Genomic DNA, 15,309 nt, shown 5'->3' on the forward strand with positions numbered 1-15,309 from the left:
AAATAAAGTTGCTTGGACAGATTAATCAAGCACATGCAGTGTCGACAAACACAGAAGACCTCAATATGGGCCTGGAAGCACACGCAGAATACATCACCTCAAAGGCAGCACACAAATACCACAAACCTTAAGGATCTAGAGGAAAGTGTGGTGACAAAAGGTGGAAATGCAAAGACAGAGCAGGGTATCCGTACGAGACCCCAAAGAGTTCTGGAGATGAGTTAGCAAGAGGAAATCTGAACCAGGCACAAGGAACATCAGAGCCACCTAGAAACAATGGTAATTGGTGCAGACCATTACCTTGAACAAGGTGCAAAGGGGAGAAAGAGAAAAGTGTCACTCAAGAATGGAGCACCAGGAGTGGACAAGACAGTTCCTCAATCTGGAACAATCTCTACTCACCGATTGCCTCTGCAAGATGTTCAATATTTGGTTACTGGTGGGGTATGTACCACTGTGCCTTAAGCACAAAAAAAGGTATTCAACCCAAAGGTTGACAAACAAAAAGCCTTCCAGTTCTGCCCGATTACAACAAGCAGTTACATGATATGCTTGCAGCACAGGATATGGCTAAAAGATGTGGGGGCACAAAGTGTTCTTGTTTGTGCATACCTTGCCCAGCTGTTTGCACCATCCATTCTGTTTGCCATTTGTATTAGAGTTATACTGTGTGAGTATATGCAGGGTGTCCCCAGTTAGAGCACCCTCTTCACCAGCCTTTGACATAACACACCTCCAGCATCAATCTACATCGTTTGTTGCAAATAGGTATTTATGTGCCCCAGTCCCTTTCCACGGCATGGTGGTCAGGGCTGCTCCACCACCCCCCCCCCCAACCCTGATGAACAGAACATTGGACATCAATGTAGGGATCTTATATTATCAACTCCACCACCAAAGGTGGAAGGAGCTTGTGTTTTCACCCCTGTGTCTGAGCAGGATCTCAAAAAAAAAAATGATGCGGATGGATTGGGAGAAAATTTTGTGGACCAGTTGTGCGTGTGACAAGGGCAAATAGATTCCAGGTTGGTGAAGATATGAATCCAGATACTAGGATTTAAAAAAAAAACGATTCTTCACCATTGAGTGATAGGGATAAAAACGATATCTCAAAAAGTTATGGATGGATTCAGACAAAAATTGGTGGACAGGTTGGTTGCATTACAAGGACAGATTTATTTGATTTTGGTGAAGATCCAAATCCAGATCCAGATGCGAGAATTTTTAAAGTGATTCTTCACCATTGAGAGGTCAGGCCAAAAACGACACATAGCACGATATCTCAAAATGTTGTGGACGAGTTATGACAAAACAAGGTGGATGAGTTGGTTTGGTGACAAGAACAAGCATACGAGATTTTGGTTCAGGTTCCGGATTCAGATCCGGTTCAATGGGATACAAAACATAAACTGCTCAGCCTGGCAGCGGTATGCGCTCCACCAATTGCAGTTCTAGTTCCCAAATGCCTTTCTTCCACTGAACATTATCTGCTTAACAGAATCCTTCCTCCCACAGGATGTCCCCAATTCCCTTGTCTGTCTGTCTGTCTCTCTCTCTCTCTCTCTGGCTATTGCCTCTGGTGTGACAGGACTGAACCACATCCCGATGGCGGAGTTGAAGTTTACATCAACAACTCCATTTCTCAGTGCCCGTGTACTGCTCTTACTCCTCCAAACCCTATACGAGTGTCTTGGACCGTGTCTTCCCCTTTGCTCGCACCTCTTATTTCTGTGTGCCTCACCATCCTCCTCACAGTGACAACTCAATTTACATCCATCTCTATCTCTAACTGCCAACATGGGCAAGCTTGTAACCATATGGACTCTCTCTTCCTCATATGTGATGATTTCAACGGTCACCATTCCAAATGTCTGGGTGTTGCCAACTCTTTCACCAGCCACAGACCTCTGTCATTCCATGGTCCCCGTTCAATCTGTGAACTTTCTGACGAGGATATCTGCCAATGGTAAATTCTCTTTTTTTTATACTTGGTAATGACCAACTTTCTTGCTAATGTCTCCCATTATTCCACTGCACTACTTAATTCATCTGATCATGTGCTTGTAAGAGTGTCAACATCCCTCTGGCTACCGTCAGAGAGCTGCCTCAGCAAAGGAAAATCTAGAAATTAACGCAGGCTGACTTAACATCGACTGTAAGCTGCCAGCTCACTTGAGAACTGCTTTCTATCTCCACCACCCCTGATATTAATGGGGCCTGGGAATTATTTGCCGGAGAAGCTTCCTCTCCCTCAAGCCTGTATCTCACTGGGCTGCGACAGCTCGCGACAAAATGCGAACGGGATTCTCCAAAATGTCTGGAAACGTTTGCCGTGGTTCTCAATTTCCTCGCGTGAGTTGCAGGACGTCGCTCTTGTGTCGCTTGAATTTTGAACATGTTCAAAAAATTTGTGCGAAAATTTTTCTCTCAAAATAGTCACAGAGTCATCGCGGTTGTCTCGAACCGGTCTCAAACCCTTCTCAATTTAGTTTCCGTGAGTCAGAAGGTGCGACAAATGTGAGACAACTTTGTGAGGGATTGGCGACCTATGAAACTAAATTGTGACTGATTGGAGAAAAAAAATGATAATCTGTCCTGGGAACCCTGAGAGCGCAACAAAACTGCGTGGCCACCTGTATATTTTTTTGATACTGTATGAAAACTTGTATGTATTTGTAACTTGACAGTGTATACATCGTTTGCACTTGAAAATTTTCATGTGACAATTTCATTTATTAAAGTCATTTGCTACAATATGTTGTTCTGTTATTTCAAAAGAAATTAATCAGAAATTTGCACGATGTATTGTCTACTCAATTTAATAAAAACATAGAAATCCACATGTTATCCATGAAATGTAATGTAGATAGATTCACAACATTTCAATCCAGATATGACTTAAAAAAAATAAAAAATAACTTATAGTCCAAATTGTAAAACCAGCATTGTCTGTCCTCTTTCTCTCCTGTTCTGAGTAAAAGCACTACTACTACTATTACTCTAACAGCCTCTCATACATGCCATACTTGTGTCCCTTCAAGAGCCATTCTTGAATGATTGCTGGAAGGGAGAGGACGTGTGTGTGTGTGTGTGTGTGTGTGTGTGTGTGTGTGTGTGTGTGTGTGTGTGTGTGTGTGTGAGAGTGTGTGTGTGTGTGTGTGTGTGTGTGTGTGTGTGTGTGTGTGTGTGTGTGTATATATATGGTCCCGATTTCTCAATTGTCACGCACAGCTGTCGTGCGACTGTTGCACGACATTTGCGCGATGGTCGCGCGACCGTCGTGTGACCGTCGCACGACAGTTGCATGTGCCAAAAAATTCTCAGTTTTGTCACCTGAACGTCTTGCGAATGTCATGCGACATGTATGCGAAATCCAGGCGAAATTCATCTCAAATTTCGCCGGGAGTATGTGGGACATTCATGTGATATTCGTGAGACGTACGCAAATGTGTTTTAGTATAAATTCAATGTGATTCCAAGTAAAAATTATCGCTGTTTTATCGCAATTTTGTGTCTCCAACTAGTCGCGAGCTGTCACAGCCCAGTGAGATACAGGCTTTATGCACAGATTCAAACCATCTTGTCCAAGGTCATCATACCCATCCTCTCATGCATGCTACATCACATCCTGCAGTGAGGCAGTTGCCTTGAAACAATTTACCTTCTGTTGCAAGAAGGCAAATCCAACCAAAGTTCCCTCTCAAGATCTTTTTTAAATTATGTGCTGATCCAACACTTGGAATATGTTCATCCTGATAGATCTCACTCGAACCAAGTCTTTCCAGAATGACCACCTGGAAAACCCTATCTACTTCCCTCTTGAAGAGGAGTTCAGTCACTCAACAAACCTCTTGGAAATAGTGACTTAAACTTTAGGGCCTCAGAATCAGCCGTGATCTTTCTTTTGCAGACCATATTTCCAAGATGGCATCCAAAGCCAATCGACTCGGCATCTTCTGCTGTGCAAGGCCCATCTTTGGTGCACCAGAATTTTTATCTACTTACAAGGCTTTCATCCACAGCTTGATGGAATACTGCTCTCCCCTCTTGGCTGATGCCCTTGCCTCACACTTTTCTCAGTTTGACATCATGGAAACCAAGGCCTACAAAATCATTGGTATCTCCCATGATGAAGCAGTCTGTGGGCCAATTACTTGCACATTGCAGACAAGCAAGTTGGCTGGTCTTCAACTGCCTCCTTTGCCTTGCAACCCTTGCCCTTTCCATGCTCTCTACTCCCCACCTCCCCTAGGTTTATGCAGAGTACATACAATCTACGAGGAAACACTTTCTGGTGAAAATCCCAAAATCAGTTCACTGCTCGCCTCCCCCCATTCATTCCTCTTTTCTCTCCCTTCTGGAACAAACTTCTTCAGCCTGTTCAATCATTCTTCCCTCCAATGCTTCAAGGCAACTGTTCACCATCTTCGGTCATCCCCAATCCATACCCATGATATTTTCTACCCTCATAAACCCTCCCGAAGCCCACCTTTTTCCACATTTTGAAGTTGAAGCCCCCTACACAAACCCCTCAACCTCTGATTTTGTCAAGTATGTTGGTTTGTTTTGTTTGTTTGTTTGTATGTACGTCTCGCTCTACAGGTCGCATTTCAAGTCGGAATGTGATGGAACTTCACCAATGGACTTATTGGCCACCAGAATAGAACCCTATAACTTTTGGCATGTCAAGGTCAAAGGTCAAGGTCAGGAAAAATTCCTGAAAATCACGAAAATCCGTATCTTTTAGCATGGGCCGATTTTCAAAAATTCATTTCTCCGCCAAATCTTAATGGATTCCTTTCAAATTTGAAACACGGACGTAGGAGGGGAGTATCTTTGACTGGATTAAAAATTGGTCACATCCGTTACGGATTACGGAGGTGACAGGTATTTTAATTTATTTATTTTGTTTTTTTGTTTGTTTACCCTAAAAACTATGTTTAACCCCAAAAATACCTATTATCGCTCAATATTCTCAATGCAGAGATGCCAACTTTTGGAAATCAGAATTAGGGAGGATTTGCAACCGACACCAAATAATGTGCGCGAAGCGCACATCTCGAGCGCGGAGCGCTCGACCCTTGCGGTGGGGTCCAGGGCCCGCCTTAGGGCCCTGGAAGCTCTGGGGTTCTAGACGCTCTCTAGTGCCCTCTGAGCCCTATTTTGGAGCATTTAACATGTTAAGAATTCCCACTTTTTGAACAAAAAAAGGGGAAAATTGTGCACTTTTTAATGTTACATGTATGTTAATATTAGTAAGTTAGGGGACAATCAAAGATTAACAAAAAGCACAAAAGAAGCAATATTTTCCTTACCTTACTGGCTGGTACTACTGCTGCTTGCTTTTTCCATGGCAGCTTTGCTGAGTGACAGCTGTGTGGCTCTTTTAGCCCTTCTGATTATGTCTTTGCTGTATTCTCTCTGGTAGCAAGGGGTGCTATGAGCTAGTTTTTCAATTAAGAGAGCTTCCAGGGTTTTGACACTCAAATTGGGACGAAATTCAGTATGATTCTTCCGTACAAGACTGAGTGCCCGCTCACATGATGCGTTCGAATGAGGAATGACCAAGATTCCCTTCATCACTTTGCTCAAATTAGGATACTTCTTGGCACCAGTGCAGGGATCTGTGAGCTGTGAAATCCGATGCCACTGCTCATCCACTCTCACTGTCTCAGTAGCAATTGTAGCTATGGAGGCGTCTGCCTGGTAGTGAGCAAATTCACTCTCAAGACTGTCTATGTCACTATCACCGCCACTGAACAGACAGGGGAATTTCTTGATGAAAAACTCCACACAGTCAAACCCCACTTCTTGGTGTAGCTTAACATCCAGCACCTGAGCATGCTTGGCTAATTCATCATCTAGCGGCCAGGTTTTGAAGATGTAATTGCAGGCTTTCACATAATATGAGCGAACTGCACTGAAGAAACCTTGGATGTCTGACTCACTCAGAGTGAAGGTGGATTTCTTGAGACTCCTTTGTTCCCTTATATACAGTTTGGCATCGTTCCCAATCATGAGGTCCTCATCATTCTTCTGATGATTTCTGTCAGAGAAGGGTACATTTACCAGAGCAACCGATGACACCGATGGTTTCAAAAACCGTACGAAGATATCTTTCAGAAGACCATTCAATTCTCCGTGCATGAGATGAATACAGGGTTCGTCTCTTTGGAGCAGAAAATTCCCCTTCTCAAAAAGCTTGTTAGCATATCGAAGGAAGAAACAATAGAGTTTTGTTTGTGGAGACAAGAACATCCTGTTGACACGTTTTTCTCTAGATTCCTGCACAGTGTTTGATGAAGATGCGCTTTTAGTTGTAGAACTCGTAGTACACTGAGCCGCAGGGCGATTACACTTGCGTTTACTGCCAGCAGAAGAGGTCAGACTCGTAGTACCAGATCCAATTTTACGTTTGAGGAGAGAGCTTGAGGTAGGTGCAGCCAAGGAAGAAGACGTCTGATTCGAAGGTTTTGCTGAGCTTCTATCAAGTGATTTGGCAAAAGCAGAACTTAACTTGGGTCCTTCTTTGCCTGTAGATGGGACTATCACAGTCTTTCTCGACTCTGAAGGGATCTGCTTTGTAGATGAACGTGATGAAGGGCCGGTGATGCTACCTGCTCTCAGCATTGGTTTTGGTGCTGTCCCTGCTGTCTTCTTTGCAGCAGATACTGCAGTGGTAGTGGTGAATGCTGCTCCACTAGTGCTTGATCCTGCAGTGCCAGTACTGGCAGTAGATACAGTGCCGTCCTTCTTGCTCGTTGTTAGAGTCTTGGCTACAGTTGGTTGCATTTTTCTTCGTACTTCTTCTTTGAAGAAGAGGCGAAGTGGCTCCCACTGTTCAATCAGCCTGTCTAGGCACTGACCAAGGGACAGCCACCTTGTTGCGACATGCTTCAGAATCTTGTGTGTCGGGGCATCACAGAGTTCTTGCAGTGCTTTCACTCCTTTGACGCGTTTACTACGTTTGTCCAAGTAGTTGTAAATATCGATGAGAAAGTCATCTAATTCAATGGGTAAGGCCTGAGCCGCCTTCTTGGCCGTATTGTGCATCATATGGCAAGGGCATCCCATGATGTAGCACTCTGGATTTTGTTTGTGGATATAAGCAGCGACTCCTTTGTGCTTGCCCACCATGACAGAGGCATTATCAGCACAAAAGGAAACACAATTTCCCCACGGAATTTTCCTGTCACTGAACTCATGATCAAGCAGTTTGAAAATGTTTTCTCCAGTGGAATCTTGTTTGCACGCAGGCAAACTTAGCAAACCTTGCTTCACAATCCCAGCACTGTTGTCATAGTACGAAATCAGGACAGGATATAGCTGGGCCTCACCACTGTCATTGCTACCGTCTGTAGCTAGGCTAAATGGAGCTAGTCTAGCAATATCGGCAATAGATGAAGCAGTAACATTTGACAACTCACCAATTATTGCTGAAGTTTTTGTTCTTGCACATCCATACTTTGAAGCAACTTTTGAATCTGGAAACATCTTTTGAAATAGAGGTCCAGCATGATCTGAGACTGATATGGGCAAGTTATGTTCCACAATAAATCCACTAAAGAGAAGTTCCGCTCGGGTAACATCCTCTTCCTCGCTTGTCCCTTGTTTGGTGAAATAATTCAGAAGTGTACCGGTACTCGTGCTCGAAGATCTCTCCTTTGCAATGTCTGTGTGCCGTTTGCTTCCAACGTGCTTCCGAATATCATCGCGACCTCCGTGCTCAACTGAAATATCAACGCTGCATACTGTACAATACGCATGATGAATTCCTCTTTCAGACTTTCGAATACACGGGTATTGGAGACTGTATTCGGTCTTGTACTTCTGAGACCATTTCTTGGTCTTCGTAAGCTTCTTTTCTGCCATTTCGTAATCAACATCGAGGGCTTGAAGCATCGGTAACTTCGAAGTCGATGTTCCACAGCTGCAGCGCGACTCGTAGAACTCTAGCGGCTGTTAAACACCGCACGGTGGTCGCGACCGCCGGGCTGGTACGGGGCCCAGCTGCATGCAGTGAGCGTATCGCATGCATATACACTGTGCACACATACCGCATGCACTGTATTGCACACATACCGCATGCACTAAATCTCAGTGCATGATCGCATAAGCGAGATCCAGACCCAATGTTTCGCTGCTCCTCATTTGAATTTGCAATTTTTTACGTACAATTTGGTAGCAGCGAACGTTATGGAGTTACCACATGCTATACGTAGCAGACGATGCTTTTCATTCAATTCTCATACTAGTACATTCCGATTAGTGAACAGTGCAAAAATATCAAAATTTCGGGAGGATAAGGATAGTGATCGTAAGGGCGGGAGTTTGGGTGAATTTTCGGAAGCCTCCCGATGAAATCGGGAGGGTTGGCATCTGTGTCAATGGTACGCGATCTTGTTGAATTTCGTCAAGTCCTGGCCCTATGGGCCATTTTTATTTGCTTGTTCCACAGTTTTTTTCTTTTGTTTTTGAGGGTTTGTGCCTGTATCCACCTTGTTCACCGCCTGTCATCCTCACCCTCACCTTGCTCTTGTTCTTCCTAGTGTCCCTTCTTTCTTATGCCTCTACCCTGCTGTTGGTGTCTCTTCCTCTCCCTTATGCCCTGATCTTTTCTGTGTTCTAACTCCTCCACAAGCCTCAACTATGTATGTATACAAAAAAATAATAATAATGGAGTGCGAGACAGAATAAGGGGACTTTTGTCAGTTGAGAAAAGATATGGGAATAAAGTAGAAACTGCGGAAGGAAATACCAGCGTGTGAAGGGAAGGTACATTCAGAGGTAAGATGCAAAATGAAAACTATGAAGTCAAATTGCAATGAAATGTTGCAGGAACAGGATGGGCAACTGGAGGAAGTGGAGCAGAGATGTGGTGACTTGGAACGGAGGTGGCACTGGTTGGAGGAATGAGAGGAAAAGACCAAGAAGAAGGTGGACACGAGTTATTTGATCTATACTATAAGAGAGATGTTTTTCTGTGTCTGTCAGTCATTATTTTCTCAAAGATGGCCAAACAGATCTTGGGCAAACCTTCAGAAGTTCATCAGTAAGTGCCAAGGAGTGTTTTAGGCTAAAAGTTGGATTTTTTTTTCTTCCTTTAATTGCTCAAGAGTGCCCATGCTTTGTAGCTATATGAAACATTAATATTAAATTATCCCAACCCATTCTTAGTGGGTATCGGGAAATGTTTTAGGCCCTTGCAAAAAGAAAACAAAATAAACTTGATTTCTTTAAAATGCCGACAGGATAAGAACAACACTGTGGAATGGCGAGTACCACTACTAGTTTGATATAAAAGAAGAACTGAAGCACCTGCTAGATGCACAGTTGGAGGTTTTACTGAGCAAAGCATACAAGAGTCAAAGGTTGGAATTTGTGCGGTGCAACGGCGACACAGGTAGGTTGCGTGTCATGAAGGAAGCTGGAGAAAGACCGCTTCGAGTTGGGATGGTGACCGATGGGTTAGCTTGGGACCTGAACGTGAACCTTGTGCTCTGAGAGTCGTGGGGCCTGATTTGTTGAAGCCAAGGGAAGCATCGGTAATGGGACCCATCTGCACGACCCAGCAACAATCTGGGAGGAAAAATAAAAATGTCCGCTTACCACCTTTGATGGGGCAAGAAGCCGAGAAGCTTTCCTGACACATTTCGGCTGTGTTACCAAACAAAATGAACAGGGGAAAAAAATACTGCCACCTGAAGGTGGCCCAGTGGGTGGTAACCTATGCTAGGAATTCAAAAAGAGGAAAAAGCTTCCAGCACAGTACAAGTGAAGAGATTGGGGAAGAACAGAAAGGCAGTGCTATGTTGTCCTCCAACTCAAATACAAGAACATGATCACCCAGGACAAATTAAGTTAAAAAAATAGGATTTGAGAAAATGTGGTGTGTTTGAGATGAGCAATTTGATCAAAAGACAAATAACGAGAACGGCAATCGGAGAGCGCATAATCTCACCTTGTGCGTTCATTCTGAACAAGCAACCATTATGGCCCACATACCCATGCACCCTAGTATGTCAAATAGTTTCTTGGCATGGGTTATAAATGGCATACATGTAATTCTTCACTCACATAGTGTCATAGATCAGATGTATGAAGTTTCAAGTAAAGATTTCAATTCAACCAATTATGGCTGGAATACCAATGACATAATCATCATCATACTCATCCTGAATACCCCATGGGGAGTTAATGACATGTGCCAAGTTTCAATTTTTTTTTTATTCCCCGTCAAGCAGTTTGGGAGAAAAATTATGTCCAGATTTGTTCATTTAATCCAATATGGCCGTCATACCATGTGACCTGTGATATCAGAGTTATCAATAAAATATTCCCCATGGAGAGTCCTTCCTATGTTTTAAAGTTTTGCATCGATCAAACAAGCAGTTGCTGAGAAAACCATTTTTAAAGCAAAATATATGGACGGACACACGCATGCACACACAAACATTGCAATCGTCTCGCATCCCCTTCGGGGCGAGACCAACAAGAACAGCACCCGTAGAGCACATAATCTCACCTCGCACGCTTATTCTGAACAAATATATCATCGTTAACTGAACACACGACTATTATTGACCCATATACCCATATCATCCATGCAACCAATTATATCACATACATTGCCATTATCCGTAGCTCTATTGATTCGGATATTTAACTACTTTTGTGCATATCAAGGCTAAACTAGAACGGGCACTCATAGAGCGCATACCTTCGCCGCCACTACTTTTTTTGTTCTTGGTATGAGTGTGGGGAACTGGTTTCATATGAATGGTCTTATGACACAAACCACATATCTATAATGTCATGACCCCCCCCCCGACTTTCGGGGGCTACGGACTAAACAACAATCAACTCACGTCGTTTTGGCGAGTCTTCACTCGCAAGCTCGGTGAATACAACGTTTCAACAAGAGAAGGTAATCTCGTTTGATGCTGGTTTCATGCAAATCAAATAAGAATTGACTGAGTTATGCCGAAAACCGCATATTTTTCAAGGGCGTGACCCCCCCCCCCGACATTTTACCCCAACCGGTGACATGTGTTATGACGTCATTGTGTCACAAGATTGGGCATTAAATTCTGAACATTTTGGTACTGGGTTCATGTAAAGCGGACAAGAATTGACCGCGTTATGACAAAAACCGCATATTTTTCAAGGTCGTCACCCCCCCTGACCTTTGACCCCTAACCGGTAACAAGAGTATGGGCGTCATTGTGTCATATTGCATATCACAAGATGAGGCGTTGAATCTGAACATTTTGGCGTTAATTGCATGCAAATTGAATAAAAATTGACCGTGTTATCGTAAAAAGACGATTTTGACCTTTTCGTGACCTTGACCTTGACCTTTGACCCGAACAATCCCAAAATCTAATCGAATGCTTCCTGGCTAATAACCAATAATCCCACCCAATTTCATGCAATTCGGTTTAATACTTATTGAGTTATACGAATCACAAGATTACAAATAAATAAATAAATAAATAAATAAATAAATAAATACACGCCGACCAAAACATAACCTTTCGCAGAATGCGAAGGTAATTACGTCAACGAAGGTGAATATGAAAAAATGAATTGAAACTATAATATATTCCTTCTGGCTAGTGGATCATGTGCATAAAATTCCACATGGATCTGTTAAACGGTTCTGGAGAGGAAGATTTTTTTACGTTTTTATTTTCAATCCAACATGGCCAACAGACCACGTGACCGATGACATGAATTTAATTATTCACTCACATTGGGTTGTAGATCAGATATATGAAGTTTCAGATTTTTCAGACAATTTTTATTCAACCAATTATGGCTGGAATACCCCTTCCCCATTGACGTCATCATTACCACTCTATATACCCCATAGGGAGTTGATGACGTCTGCCAAGTTTCAATTTTTTTTCGTCGAGCGGTTTAGGAGAAAATGTCGTCTAAATTTGTTCCTTTAATCCAATATGGCTGTCATACCATGAGACCAATGACATCAGATTTATCAATAAAATATTCTCCATGGAGAGTCCCTCCTATGTTTAAAGTTTAGCATCAATCGGCCAAGCGGTTGCAGAAAAAAAAATTAAAGCAAAAATATAGAGAAGTGGCCACAAACAGATGCTTTGCAATAGTCTCACACCTCATTTGGGGCAAGACGATAAAAAAACAGATTATGTAGGGTTGTGCATCGAGTATTTTAGTGGAAGTTGAGTTTTGTTGTTGTAAATGTGGTGCAAGCAAAAGGTTCCAAGGGAATAGTGAGAAGACTGCAAATTTGGGGGGAGCAGTGTCCTCATGTGGACCTGATGAATGACAGCTAAAACACAGGAAGTGTTGTGTGAAGTACCAAACATTAAGGAAGACCTCGGTGAGTACACAAAGGTGTTCAAGCTAGTCAGCGAGGTAGGCAGATGATACAGGTAAGGCATGAATGAGACTGCAAAGGCCATTCTGTTGACCTGGAAGAGTGTTGTACAAGTCACGAGTTATCAATTGTTAAGTCACGCATCATGGGTGTTTCAGGAACACTACAGAGCCAAATACCTGGGCCAAGCAGCAAGAAATGAGTTACAACTGAAGTACTGTGCTGTTCTACTGATGCAAATTCGGGAGAGGCATTATGTCAATTTGTTGATGTACAATACTCTTTACAGAGCGTTGGTGTTGCCGAAGCAGTTTGTTGGCAAGGATTATTCTGAGTGGTTTGCCATTGCCTTCCCAGCATCGTTTGCCCATGATCTATCCTTTTAATGGACTAGTTTTCATGACATCACAGATTTGATGAGGAAAGAAGCTGCGGGGAAAAAGGAACACACCATAACTGATGCGTTACAGGCACGTGGATCGTCTTTGTTTGGTTCCACTCGCTGACATTTGTGTTGAGTGGCCATGACAAGTCTTCTCAGTGATGTACGTGACCATTCCCACAGCGCATTGGACTAGACAGCTTTCTCGTTATTTTTCGAATCAAGGCCTCCGTCGACGATGGATAAGGTGAATAATTTGCAGAACTTGTCCTACATCAATCGATTTGATTGTCCAAGTCCCCAGCAATATGAAGCAAAGTTAAAATTTTCGACCGAGATGCATGTCCCAATCAACACGATGTGAACTCATTTGTTGAGAACATGAAGCTGTGACCTGATGTCACCTATGTAGGAATTTTTCTTCTTTGATAGACAGTGTTGGTATTGCCCCGGCTTAGAATAGGTACCGTATCGTATGGACATCTACTCACCATGGAGTCTTAAAACACTGACGGGTTCCTCCTGTGAAGCCCATTTGTATATACCAATTCCCCTAAACGCTGCCAATACGCCATTATACGGTAGCTGTAAGTTAGAAACACGTTCAGTAAGTTCTGTGGTCGTCCGGAAGACGTCAATCAAATACGTCTACATACGTCAATATGCGTTGGAGATACGTTATACATAGGTTCAAAGCTCGTTACTCATAGGTTAGAAATAAGTTTCGGGTACGCTAAACATTACCTCGAAGTGTTTCTACTTATGAGTAACTTACAAGTAACTTGTGTCAACGATCGCATAACGTGCCGACAACTTATGGCTAGCGTATGCGGAACGTGCGAGTCATATACTGGCATACGTCGAAAAATTTTGAGCATGCTTAAAATTTGTCGACAAGCTCGGCGTACTACGACGTATGCCAGCGTACTTCAGCATGCTCTTAACATATACAAAACTTACCCATAACGTATTCGATGTGTGTCAGCGTATTCGGCAAATTTTTCATACATCGGCATACGCTGGCTAAAACGTCAAGGTGTGATAGCGGCTTAACATGACGATTATGACAGCATGCATCATGAAACGTCACACAGCATAGTGATGTGTGTGAAATAAACATGTTACTGACAAGTTTCCCAATCGTGCATCATCACAACAGTATCAAGTTTCTGTGTCAAGTTATGGGGATTAAAAGTCATGAAAAAGAATCCATATTATAAAAGGAGCCGAGCATCCGTCCGTGTTCCACCCCATTGGTTGCACAGTTCACCTGACTCCACCCACAATTTCGATACACACAGCTGCCATGTTGGTGCCTCCTGCCATGTAAAGTCAAAAACATCTTTGGAGCTGCCATATTTACAATTGCCATGCCTTCTCTATAAGTTTTCCCTTCCTTTCAGTGTAAAATGACAAAAGCGACGGTTAAAAGGATTTTGAGCCGATGGCCTTATGAAGATAGGCCTCAGCGATCAAGGCCTGAATCTGTGTTGTTTATACACCACCCAAATAACTAAGGCCTAAATCACATTTGCTCTACGGCGAGGATACGGCGGCCGTACGCCCTCTGAATTGACAAAAACGTGCGGCGGCCGCAGAGTTTTTGAGGTGGCCTCAGGGTGGCCCTACGCCATATGGCTATATTTTACAGGCCGTAGGGTCGCCGTGGAATTATAACGCGGAGTTATAACTTTTTTCATTTCTACGTTCACCGTAGCAATTCGACAAGCCGAAAAAAAAACTGGTTAAAAATTAACCCATTCGTTACCGTCCGTGTGGCCGCACGTTCGCCTTAGGGCCTCCTGCGGTCCCCCTGCGGTCGCCTTGCGTCTGCCTTGAAAATTCTTGGCCGCCGCAGGAACGCCCTAAGGTCACCGTGCGACATCAAATCAAAGACCGTACGGCAACCCCACGTTTTCGGTCTCCACAATTTATAAATATGCCGTGCAGCTCCCCGAAAAATAAAAACATGTGACTGCTACATTGTGTGACCGTGGAAATACTGCGGCCGCTGTATAATTGCTAATGGTCGTAGATTTTGGAGACCCCACGGCCGCCATGGCAAATGTGACTTAGGCCTAAATACGCCGTGCGGCTCCCCAAAAAATAAAAACATATGTGATTGCTACATTGTGTGACCGTGGAAATACTGTGGCGCCGTATAATTGCTTGTGGCCGTAGATTTTGGAGACCCCACGGTCGCCGTGGCAAATGTGACCTAGGCCAAAGTGGCATTCTCTCAAGCAGCAATTTTACCGCAGAGGTTACACAGATCCTCGATATTGACTTCTCTAAAATTGTGAGTTGGACAGGCAACCGCGACGGGTTTCTGTGAAGTCGGTGATCTATGATAGGGGAGCGGAAAGTCAAATATTTCACTGTTTTGATGTGGGAATACCCATTTGCAGGCTACTCTTATGAGCAAGAAGAGGGTGAGAAAGGGGGGGGGGGAGTAAATATGGGACAGGGTGGGAGAGGTAGTTTGAGGCTTTAAGGAGTTATCAGAATTTCATATGCAAGTTTACTCATAGTAAAATTGTGTGTGTATGTGTATGTGTATGTG

General features: G+C 43.4%; 1 protein-coding gene across 5 annotated transcripts in view; it reads right to left on the reverse strand.

Moving 5' to 3' along the window:
* Positions 1–15,309, reverse strand: part of WDTC1 (WD and tetratricopeptide repeats 1) — a 62,268-nt gene that overhangs the window by 26,319 nt on the left and 20,640 nt on the right. Inside the window, exon 2 of one of the 5 annotated variants that reach the window (XR_015052144.1) lies at positions 127–9,579. The exons of 3 other annotated variants lie outside the window; for them this stretch is intronic. Coding sequence is in view for 1 of the 2 variants with exons in the window: in XM_085858744.1 (XP_085714870.1) it covers positions 5,317–7,902 (2,586 nt within the window). In the remaining variant the exon portion in view is untranslated. Of the gene's footprint in view, positions 1–2; positions 9,580–15,309 lie in introns of those variants that run through there. One more of the 5 variants, XM_085858744.1, reaches the window with a different exon arrangement.

This window comes from Eptatretus burgeri, chromosome 16 (assembly GCF_056783735.1).
Source record: "Eptatretus burgeri isolate ZD-2024b chromosome 16, Ebu_testis_v1, whole genome shotgun sequence".
Lineage (NCBI taxonomy): Eukaryota > Metazoa > Chordata > Myxini > Myxiniformes > Myxinidae > Eptatretus > Eptatretus burgeri.